This window comes from Ostrea edulis, chromosome 7 (assembly GCF_947568905.1).
Source record: "Ostrea edulis chromosome 7, xbOstEdul1.1, whole genome shotgun sequence".
In the NCBI taxonomy this organism is placed as follows: Eukaryota; Metazoa; Mollusca; class Bivalvia; order Ostreida; family Ostreidae; genus Ostrea; species Ostrea edulis.
The window spans coordinates 61,756,086-61,768,653 of NC_079170.1; the positions used below are offsets into that span (position 1 = coordinate 61,756,086).

The 12,568-nt window shown below is 35.7% G+C and overlaps 1 protein-coding gene across 1 annotated transcript in view; it reads right to left on the reverse strand.

Annotated features, from left to right (window-relative positions):
- LOC130048338 (thioredoxin reductase 1, cytoplasmic-like) overlaps nucleotides 1-12,568 on the reverse strand; it is a 38,737-nt gene that overhangs the window by 19,801 nt on the left and 6,368 nt on the right. Inside the window, exons 3-5 of the mRNA XM_056144936.1 lie at nucleotides 9,442-9,502; nucleotides 8,942-9,028; nucleotides 1-113 (exon numbers count right to left, since the gene is read on the reverse strand). The exon at nucleotides 1-113 is cut by the window's left edge and continues 12 nt beyond it. Coding sequence (XP_056000911.1) covers nucleotides 1-113; nucleotides 8,942-9,028; nucleotides 9,442-9,502 — 261 coding nt within the window. The remainder of the gene's footprint in view (nucleotides 114-8,941; nucleotides 9,029-9,441; nucleotides 9,503-12,568) is intronic.

Sequence of the window (12,568 nt, forward strand, 5' to 3'; positions counted from 1 at the left end):
CAAACCCCCAGATCCACCCCCAATAACTATTAGATCGTAGTCGTAAGAAGTCATATTTAACATTTGCTGAAGTCTTCCTTCCTTGTTTGCCTTTAGTGTGTCATCACATCCACCTAAAACAAATTATTAGGTACATGACTCATAGGATAAAATAATTATTAACAAACACCGTGGCTATGTCAGTCAAAATTTGAGAGCTTTAAACCATCAAGCTGATGTGGCTAAACTGCAACAGAAATTCAAGCTTCTACCTGAACACAGTTTTCATAATTCTCAGTACACAAGAACTTGAGATGAAAAGGACACAACACAAACATCTACACGTCAAGTACCTGATGCTTTATTGCAAATGAATTATTACTCTGGTGAAGGACGCAACAAACATCTACACAGAAAATTACTATGGTATAGTGCTATTATATAAAGTTCAAAGGTATATGCTATCGTAATCAATTTCCAGAATCTATGAGACTTTTAATGTCAACTTTCATCAATATATACTTATAAATTCCTTAACAAATCAATAGTTACTCCGATCTCACTCACCACAAATGAAATGCATCATATCACCGGTCTCTTACGAAAAACGAAAGTCCTCCTGTCTGTGCACTTACCAGTAAAATTTACCATTTTATTTCAACTGATGCATTAATCTACAGCAGGATGCTTAATGCTTACAGTTAAGTTTCCCAGGATGCTTAATGCTTTCAGTTAAGTTTCCCATGAATACCCATGGTTTATAATCCTGGAAACATGCAGTTCGTTAATCATGTATTCTTATAATTCCTAATAATTCTGACTGAATGGATTGGCTGTCATCCTGTAACCATTGCCTGTTGATTGATATAAAATAAGAATGCAAATCCAAACAGAGAATTACTCCATTAATGAAAGTAAGAGGTGTTTAGTTTCCCCTCAGGAATCAGCACCTTCATCTCATCATTATCCATTACCGGACCTCGGCCAGAATCAATGTAATTTACGCAGCGGAAATGACAAACTTGCAAATTTTTCACTGATGATCAGTTATGAATTTTTTTCCTCTACTAGTTTTTTCTTCAGTATATGGTGAGGTGAAAATACACTATCCATCTATCACAGCAACGAAATGTCAAAACTGGGAGGAATCTCAGCACCAGAGAGGGCTGTAGCCGAGTTGTATAGAGACAACCAACGAATAGAGTGCTCAAATGATAACATCTCTGCAATGGTTAAACTCCTTTAAAGGAACTCTCTTCTACGGAATCATTTCAAAATCACTGACATTTCTCAACCTTTGCTATTAGGAACTCTTAATTATAAGAAAATAGCACAATCATCAATCGCAATTAACTAATAATGATCAAGTCAAATTCACATCTTTGGTACATCATGGAGTGTCTTGGCAATTGCAATCTCAGACATGAGTAACTATTTTTAAAAGCATTATTATACCCCAGTGTATTTTTCTCTATATCAAAAGATGCGATGTTAAGATAAGCTGGCTATTTTCGCCACAATATATGTACCTCTGCCGTGTGATCGGTTCTGTGCTAGGGACAAGTCTCCAAACTATTCAAAGGCAGCATCTATTTTCTGCGCAATTCGGCATTAATTGTGACGTCAAATACAAAGCCCAGCGGCGTATTCAACATCACAACTCTAGCAGCTCTTCCCAACATATAACGGAACGATTTCTTTCTTTGTCAGAAGAGGAATTATTCTGCTTTGGTATAATATAATATCTATCCAATGGGTAGGGGGCAATAACGCAGGGTTTTTTTGTAAGCCAAGAGAGGAACTACCAGACCCTGAACCCCCCCCCCCCCCCGGGCTCTGCCTCTGTTTTCCTGTTGTTGTTGATTGATATGGGTGTAAGTCATTTTTCTATGTCGTTTTAATGAATGGTCAAAGGTGATTTTAAAATAAAAGTCTACCCTCTTTTCCGCGGTTGGATGTAAACTAGCTGCAATAATGTAGCCCTATCCAATTTTTTTTTTATTCTGACGTTTTCGGGATAGGGCTACAATTCCATAGGATCTCCGTAATGGTGCAAAATAATTTTAATGATAACCGATAATAAACTCTGTGTATTAGTCCCAAATGTTGTTTACACCAAAAGGAGTACAAACTTTGTGCTCGGGCATGTCTAATAAAGGTGTTTTTCATTAAATATAATGTACAGCATGCAAAATTCTTCGTCTGCTCCGCCATGCTTGTTATCGCGAGATCTCGTAGGTGGATCTAATGAAAAGCCTAAACATTGACAATCAGCGCGAAAATGTAGTTACTCGAGCCACTTCGACAAAGAAAGGAAAATGATATTGTTGCAGAAAGAATTTACACTCTGCTGTTCGGCTTTTAACTTGATATTAAATTCAAACCTTTTCAATACCGACGAAATAGTTTTCGCCTCCATACTTGTCCATTGATGTAAATACTACCTTATATGGCATATGCAAATGACTTGACAACCGGAAGTTGAAACTTCAGTACATCAAACATGGCGCACAAATATGAATCGAGAAATTGGAATTTATCGAAATTGCTGAAAACGGTAGAATAGAGCCTCACAAATCTAAAGTTGCAGGTTGTAAATTTATATATTGACTAAGAAACTTAGAATATCATTTTATTTACGTAAAGAAAGTCAGGAAATGTTTAGAATGAGCGCAAATGTTGCGGGAGTGAATCACTCCCGCATTTGCACCATTACAGAGATCCTAAGGAGTTGTAGCCCTCTCCCTAAAAAAAAAAAAAAAAAAAAAAAAAATCAGAGAGGGCTACATTATTGCAGCTAGATGTAAACATGCAGATATTGTCATCGGTTTTGAGTATTACGCTTCTGGTGCATGCATGCCGTAAATTGTTAATTGTTTGTAGAGTAATACAGTAATTACTATTAATAAGAATATCCATGATATAAACTATATTCAGAAGTAAAATTTTCATAACAAAAGAGTCTAGATATTTTTTTTTACTTCGTTGTACATACCTATGACAGTTTGATTTATGGCATATATGTGGGATGTCGTCAAAACACGGATGATCACTGAATCACAGAAAATACACAAAAAACGCAGTATAATGAAAGAAATACAGTCTCAAGTGCAGTCCGTAAATTTCGCAAGTTCATAATGTGATGAAACAATTACAGTAACGTCACAATGCACGGAGAATGTAAATGGTGATGTGCAAAATTTCGAATTGGGTCTGTCTGCTTGAGAAGCAGCCACACATTGAGAAGTATTTGGGAGATGAAAAGTGTGAAAGAATACTGTCTATTCAATACCTTGAATTACAAGTCACCAGTGTCCATGTCAGTTAATTAGCCCCGAAAATTCAGTATGCCATGCAGCTTTAAACCCCTGTATCCTTCACAGTTTCTGTTTATTTTTTAGTCTGAGATGTTTTATCTTTTATGTTTGTTCCCCTAAAAATATTTAAAAGACAGCAATGCTTCCTTCAGTCCATTAAGTGTTGCAATGAAATTATGATAAGGAAAAGTCTCAAGTCGGATTTATTTTTAACATAATCACTAAGTAGAAATGTTACAATGAAGATTTTCTGAAGTACAAATGCGCAATAAATTCATGATGAATTCATGGAATAAATAATTAAGCAATTACATTTCTAACTTCCCCTTTGGACAAGTATGTCTAAAATCAATTGTCTGAACTAACATTTCATTTGCCCAAAGTAATCAAGACAACCGGTAATGTCACTCCCTGCCATGGGGAACACTGTTTGTTTAACCTGGCGTTATTTGTACACTTTCATCCTACCTACAAGGTGTTGATGAATGAACTGACAGACAGACAAAAAACCCTGCACCAAACCATAGTACACTCCATCTATAATGGTTGAATGTGTGTACCAAGTTTGACTACCCTAGCCTTATCAGTACTGTTTCTATTTTGTTTTGTGTTCTTACACTACTTAATTGGCTTCAAATAGTATCAGCAATCATCAGGGTGTGACATATTACTTTCTTTGCATTGTAAAATCAGACAAATCATGTACTCTCCATGTAATATTTCCACTTGGCATAAGATGTATGTGTACAAAGTTTAATGGTCCTTTCCCCAACAAATCAGTCTGCATCCTGCTACTACGACCCTGAACTTTGAAAACAATAGGCATCCTCCACTCGGCATAAAGTGTAATTGTACAAAGTTTGATGGTCCTAGCCCCAACAGTTCGGTTTGTATAATGTCTAACAAGGTTTTCCTACTAATTGATACTGTGACTTTGACCTCGAAAAGTAATAATAGGCATCTTCCTCTCATCATGGTGATCAAATGTACCAAGTTGCAATATTCTGGAGCTTATGGTTCGGTTAGTATCCTGCTTACAAGGTTTTCGTACTAAGTAATACTATGACCTTGACCATTGACTTCTGACCTTGAAAAAACAATAGGCATCTTCACATCATGGTGATCAAATAAACTAAGTTGTAATATCCTGGAGCTTATGGTTTGGTTTGTATCCTGCCCACAAGGTTTTTCTACCAAGTGATACTACGACCTTGATCTTTGACCTCTGATCTTGAAAAACAATATGCATCTTCCTCTCATCATGGTGATCAAATGTTCCAAGTTTTAAAAGTCCTGGATCTTACGCTTCAGTCTGTATCCTGCCCACAAGGTGTGGAAAGACAGACGGACAGAGCCATACCATAATACGTCCCGTCTTCTACGGGTGAATAAAAAGAAAAGGAGAAAAACAAGAGGCCCATGAGCCACATCGCTCACTTGAGTCACCTTGGCCCATATCTGAAGACTTTCCATATATATTTGCATGTAAAACCTTAGTCCTTATTATGGCCCCAACCTATCCCTGGAGGCCATGATTCTTGCAAACTTGAATCTACACAATGTCAGAAAGTGCAAATGTCAACTTCTTTGGCCCAATGGTTCTTGAGAAGAAGTTTTAAAGTTTTTTCCTATATTTGTATGTAAAACTTTGATCCCCTATTGTGGCCCCATCCTACCCCCGGGGGCCATGATTTGAACAAACATGAATCTACACTATGTCAGAAAGCTTTCATGTAAATATCAGCTTTTCTGGCTCAGTGGTCCTTGAGAAGATTTTTAAAGACTTTCCCTATATATTTGTATGTAAAACTGATCCCCCCCCCACCCTTGTGGCCCCATCCTACCCCCGGGGGCCATGATTTGAACAAACTTGAATCTACACTATGTCAGAAAGCTTTCATGTAAATATCAGTTTTTCTGGCTCAGTGGTTCTTGAGAAGAAGATTTTTAAAGATTTTTCCTACATATTTGTATGTAAAACTTTGATCCCCCTTGTGGCCCCATCCTACCCCCGGGGGCCATGATTTAAAACAATTTAGAATCTGCACTACCTAATAAAGCTTATATATAAATTTCATCTTTTCTGGCCCAGTGGTTCTTGAGAAGAAGATTTTTTAATGACCCTACTCTATTTTCACCTTTTCTTGATTATCTGCCTTTGGAAGGTGGCCTGGCCCTTTATGTTAACAATTTAGAATTCCCTTTACCTAAGGATGTTTTGTGCCAACTTTGGTTGAAATTGGCCCAGTGGTTTTTGAGAAGAAGTCAAAAATGTTAAAAGTTTACAGATGGACGGACACCGGACTACAGGTGATCACAAAAGCTCACTTGAGCTTTCAGCTCTGGTGAGCTAAAAATCAGAAAAGGCTACATTATTGCAGCTACTCAATACCAACACTACAGTGGCATTAGACTTAGTTGTCAGCTAACAAATCATTTTTTCCCTAATATTGGATATTGTATCAATGCACGACAAACATAATTTTTTCCATAATTGATCATATTTTTCATCTGCTCCTGTGAAGATAACAAGTTTCCTGAGATGACAGCTAGTCTCTTGCAATGATAGATATTCTCCAACATGCAAATCAGCTAGTATACACAAAATTCATTTGAAAAAGTTATGGCCCAAATTAAAATCCAAACCTTTTTTATCAATCACCTTGCCAGATATCCATGACACCTCTTGCCATAAGCAACCTTTTGTGATAAATATGGAATTCTATTATCTCTCAATAACAAAGTCATGGCCCCAATAAAAATTTCCGAAAAACTTTTTTCACTATTGACCTTGACCTTGTTTCAGGGTCATGACCCATTATCTGCCCATAAACAAGGTTTGTGCCAAGTATGAGCATCTAACGACTCTCTATTAGTTTTAACCCATACAAACAAAAATTGAGGGACAGACAGACAAACATGATTATCTCTCTATATACCTCCAAACTTTGTGGGGGGGGGAAGGGGGGGGGGGGTGGTGGTTTATAATCATACTTAACAACATTAATGTATTACAGTGCTTATCACTGCTCCCATCAGAGGCTCCAAAACGTCCACCCCAGTCTGTGATGACAGGACACAATTGTGTATTTAGGACTATCATCTAGTCTCCAGGTAATACCACATCTACACTGTTAATCCCAGTATTCAGCTTATGCAACTGTCAACATGTTCTGAATTCTGCACTCTGCATTCTAATCAAGGTTACATGATGTTAGTAAGAGCATCCAACATGTTGCTTAATGATCTGATTCAAATTTCATAACGAATTCTTGACAACCACATATTGCATCAATGTGCAGGATCAAATTCCCCTCACATTTTATAATATTTTGATTACTTGCTATGTAAGACAATGTGTTCAGTGTATCTACATGTAATTAACCTTCTAACTAATTAGGGATGAAAATTAACCATGAAGTTACAGAAGCTATTATAAAACAAGAAATGTTTCAGAAACATGTATGCCCCTGGTGTGCAGTGCAAATTAGAAAAGGGTTATCCACATGTATCATTTAAATGATAGTTGTGCCAAAACAATTACCTAATTCTTTGAAGGGGGCATAATAAAGGCTGTGTGTATAAGTATACCCATGCTTTTTTTCCCATGCATTTTATCACACAACAAATAGTTCTTCAAATAGATAGACCCTCATCAACATTCTTAGAATTAGGCCAATTCAACTAAATTGATAGATTATCATCCCCACCCACCCCTCAAAAATTGGCCTGCCCAAAATTTTTTCATTTTGTGGAACTTGCGATTTCCAGAAAAAAATTCCATGTCTGACTCTGGTATTTACACTTCTTGTTTACATTTCCAGTACATAGCATCGTGAAAAGCCCCGTGAAGAAAATAGATCATATGGTTTTCTTAATTTCTTACGGGCGTAAATGAAAGGAAGGGATTAATGTACGTTCTTCATATCTTGAAGAAGTTTGGTATCTTTCTGTGTTTGAAATTAAAGCTCAACTTGGAATTTGTCTGTGAAATAAGCATAGAATGATATCCATCTGGCATTAAATGATGCACTTCTGTTGACAAAAACTCATTTGTCATTAATATTTTTCTCAGAAAATAAAAATAAAATCCTGCCACCCACCCCATACTTTTTGGTGAACCTGGATGATAATCTACTAATTAAGCTGAATTGGCCTCAACAAACTTTTATAAAGTGTATAAACAACACATACGGATGACACCAACAGAGCGTGAGCACCGGTTCCCAAATCATGAAGTGAGCCGTTCCTAGCAAAAAGGACCCTTAAGTATTTCAGTGCTAAAGTGTAGGTCCCAAATCACGAAGTGCACACAACTTTCAATAAATTTTCTATTACAAGTTTTTGTTCAGATCAGAGAACAATGTCTAAGCATTACCTACACCAGTAGTTAGTTATTCTGGATTTTTGTATCACCTGTACTTTACAATGTATCAAGGTGTACAAAATAAATGTTGAATGTGGAGGCATTGATTTGTCAATGTCTTTTAAATAAATATCAAATAACTAATTCCAATGCGCAAAACTTTACATAGCATTGTTGGGTGTGTATTTTTTTTTTTTCGGGAAGTGAAGGGGAGATATATGACTGGTTTTAAATGAAGCTCTGTAACATTATTACCTGAACAGATTTCAAGAATAAATGTAATTTCTAACTCAACTTACTAATCCAAATATATGTTTCAAAGCTCTGAAGACGCAAAAAATGACTGTGAATCGCCCCCTCCCGAAGTGTGACCCGTGTTCCTCTGCAATCTCTTCAATTGTTCAGAAATTTCTTTACATATTTCCATTATATGATTTATTTTCAGATAGTATCTTTCACATGCATGAATTACTTGATGGTTTTGGGTTGTACTAAGAAATGGTTCATAACTATACAGAGTGACAAATCATGGCAATTTGATCTTGACCTTCAGCAATCATCTAGCTTTGACCTTGAAATTTCGATTCACTAAATGAATAACACAGAAATTATGACCAGGTTACAGTTTCAGTCATTAAAAATAAAACAATTCTTCCAACTCCTTCTCATCTTTGATTTAATCTTGGGGGCATACAATTCTGTAAGAAGTCCCCAAATATGGCCAAGCTTAATCATTGATCTTGTTTCATAACTATCGACTGTTAACAACCAACACTCATGTTCATCAGGTCGTTGATTCAGCTTCAATGAAGCTCATTTAAATTAATCATTGAACCCTGGTGAAGCTGCAGTGAACATCAATCATAAAGACTAAAAGTTTAATGTCGTCTGAATTCAAAATTCGTTCATTAGAAGGAATGTCTAACGGAAGACAAAATATACTGAAGACTCCCAATCAATTTATTGATATTATTCTAATGGAAAATTCCTGTCCATTCTCAATTTTTATTCTGTGAGATTTCTGCCTCTAATCTGCTCAATGTCTTCTTGATAACAGGAGAAAAATAGAGTACAATAAGCAGTGTCTAACCACTTTATCATTTCCTCTGTTCTATCACCAACAAGCATCAAATGCATCGATGTTGTTTCAAGCTTTTGAAAACAGCATAAAATACAAACCTTTTCTGGTGTATCACACTTTCTGAACCTTTGCAAGTATCCCCGTATTCTTCATACTTACTGACCTACTAACAAACTGCCGAAATATACATGAACTTACCGAGATGCTGTCCAGCCACAAATACATTCGGAACTGTCCGCTGACCGGTAATCTCTAACAAGGCATTCTGGATATCACTTCCATTACCTGTCAGAAAAATAAACAAGGAAAATCCTGATAGGTTTTTTTTTATCACAACTACGACTAAGTGAAAGATGAAATTGATACTTTTTTATACTTTTGATTATAATGAAAAATATGGCTTCCATACATAACCATATGAGCCTTAAATGCAAATTTAAGTATGCAAGAATTGTATCATTGATCGAGAAAAAAATTTGGTTAACATGATTCACACATGTCAAAAGCTCAAAATCAATAAATCATCCTTTGTAAATCTGTACAAGGCTTAATCAAGTTAATTATAAAAACTGAAATTACTTTTAATGTCAAGCTTCATAAACGTTAACATCGTACTTGATTAACAATCAGTGTATGTCATTTCTGCAGATACGTTAGATCGACAGCATGATTGTGGAATCAGCGCCTACTTTACTTACCTTGCTTGTCCAACTCCAGAACTTCAAAATTGACCTTCAGAGATTTAAACAACTCCTTCACCTGTAGAATACCAAAAGAAATTAATCAATTTCAAGCTCTCAATCAGAAATTAGATGCTTATTCACTTCTATCAAAGCGTACTTGAAGACTGTTTCAGAAACGGCACAATGATAGCCCAGCCTGTATCACGGTTCCTGGAAATTTAATTGTCATTAAACTGCTAAGTGTCTAACAGTTGAAACTGTTCATCTTTCACCACTTAAGGTTGAAACTTACATGTATTGCACACGAAACACATGATGCATTTCTTAGACACTACTTGTCCAGTGTGACATTTTTCTGTCTTGCACGTTACGTCAATGATTGACGCCACCTATCTTCTAAATTTTACAATAACATGGTGAAGTAAATTATTTTGCATCGTTTTCCTCTAATTTTGATTTGACATCAGAGCTTTCTAGGGGTCAGTCTAGGGTCTTTTAGTTGTGTAAACCATTTTCAGATTTCTGACTACTGTACTGTATTTGAGATTTAAGTTCAAATGAGGATTTTAATAATTCTAAAATAATCTTTCATCATAAATTCATGTGATAATGTGAAATTCCACCTCAGGGACAAGATTCCGTTTAGGACTCTGCAAATTTAAGTCTCGTCCTAGACTGTGAATCTTGTCCCCTATGTGGAATTTCAAATTCTCACATTATTACCAACATTACCCATGTGAGATTTTTCTGTTTATAACGACATGTATTTTCTATGAAAAAACATGCATTAATGTTACTTGTAAACGTAATTATTTTGTATAGTTTCCTTCTGATTTCGATTGGATATAGGTTTCTGTGGGACAGCCTTGGATTTATTTTAGTTTATACATAAAATGTAAACCATTTTCTGGTATGCTCTTTCTGACTGTCTATAATCAGTTTTTGCATTTAAGTTCACATGAGGATTTTGATATTTTTAGATCTTCTCAAAGCTCCTGAATATTTTTAAATACAATAAACTGTGGATAAAATGTGAGAAAAATAATCCTTTATTAGTATATATACTGGTGTGGGATAGGAAAATTCTAAGGAGACAAGATTTGCAAAGTGTCATCCTAAACTGCAAATCTTAGTGTCCCCTCGATGGAATTTCCCAATCCCAATCGTATCAATGAAGGATTCTATTATTCCCACAAATGTTACAATCATTATGAATGTCTCAGTTAATATACAATATATTGTAAAAACTTGAATCTGCACATAATATTTACAAACTTGAATCTGCACTATGTCAGGAAGCTTTCATGTAAATTTCTACTTTCCTGGCCCAGTACTTTTTGAGAAGAAGATTTTTAAAGATTTTCCCTACATATTTCTATGAAAAACTTTGATCCCCTACAGTGGTCCCATCCTATCCTCGGGGGCCATGATTTTAACACTATATTAGGAAGCTTTCATGTAAATTTCCAAATTCTTGGCCCAGTAGTTTTGAGAAGATTTTTAAAGATTTTCCCTATATATTTTTATGTAAAACTTTGATCCCCCCTTGTGGTCCCATCCTGCCCCCGGTGGCCATGATTTTAAAAAACTTGAATCTGCACTATGTTAGGAAGCTTTCATGCAAATCTCAGCTTTTCTGGCTCAGTGGTTCATGAGAAGATTTTTTAAAGATTTTTGCTACATATTTGTATGTAAAACTTTGATCCCTTATTGTGGCCCCATCCAACCCCCGGGGGCCATGATTTTAACAAACTTAAATCTGCACTATGTCAGCAATCTTTCATGTGAATTTCAGCTTTTCTGGCCCAGCTAGTGGTTCTTGATGAGATTTTTAAATCACCCCACTCTATTTTTGCATTTTTGTGATATTCTCGCCTTTGAAAGGGACATGGCCCTTGATTTGAACAAACTTGAAAGCCCTTCACCCAAGGATGCTTTTAGCCAAGTTTGGTTGAAATTGGCCAAGTTGTTCTGGAGAAGAAGTTAAACATGTAAAAAGTTTACAGACAGAATGACGGACGGACAGACGACGGACAACAGGCGATTAGAAAAGTTCACTTGAGCTTTCAGCTCAGGTGAGCTAAAAACCATAATTTCAAATGAGAGTACAAAAGTTTCACAAAGCTTGAGTAAAACTACCCCATATTCATACAAATGCATGCTTTTTAAACTTTACATTTTCAGATCACCATTTGAATTAATAATGCCTTTAGAGTACCAGCATGTGTATGGGAACACATGAAACCTCGATCTTTTTAGAAATATATTACCTTAATTTTCTTCTTCCATTCTCCTTGAATTGTGGTAACATTCCCTCAATGATTTAGTTTAAAATCAATATAAAAAATTCAACCATTTACCTCTCTATCTTTCAAAACACTTTCAAATTGTGGTTTGATTCACAAACTTTTGACAATTCACTGCACTTAAATTGAAATTCAAATTAAGGTTTCTATGCAATTTATAAATTTGAATTGCGCATTATATTTGCTGAAAAAATCCTATCTGTAAAGTACAAATGCTGTGTTGTGTATATGTCCTCTGTAAGTAGATGATAAGCATGATAGGGATGACTGGATGGTATTAAATCATTTCCTACAAAAACATGACTTGTTATCCTGACCTTCATCCCCCCCACCCACCCCCATCCCCCTTTATTCACTTTTTTTCAACAGAAACAAAGAAATATGATGGAATGTGCAATTGATACACTACAACATTGCATCTTTATCTCAACTTTAAAATGGGAAGGATCACATATCTATTTTTGGTTTAATAACTCAGATCAGGACATAGTTCCGAGCCAAATCAAATATGTCAAAACAGGTACCCCAATAATCAACCTCTGGAACATCCATCTATCTATCAAGGTTTGGTGATCAAGGTGTAAAAGTAATTAACACTGATTTCATTCACAGTGTAGAATTTGACAGAAAATGTATCCCTTTGTTTCTTAACAACTAGCTAGTAATAAGATTACTTCCTGGATCAGTTCTGGCTATAACATTGATTTTGTAACTATCAAGCATGTTCTTCATTCCAGCCTTAAAGTATTAAAAGCTGTGGTTGAAGGGGTATGTAAACACCCGTTCATATGAATCATTACAAATTCTTAGAAACATGAATCCGACCATTACTACGA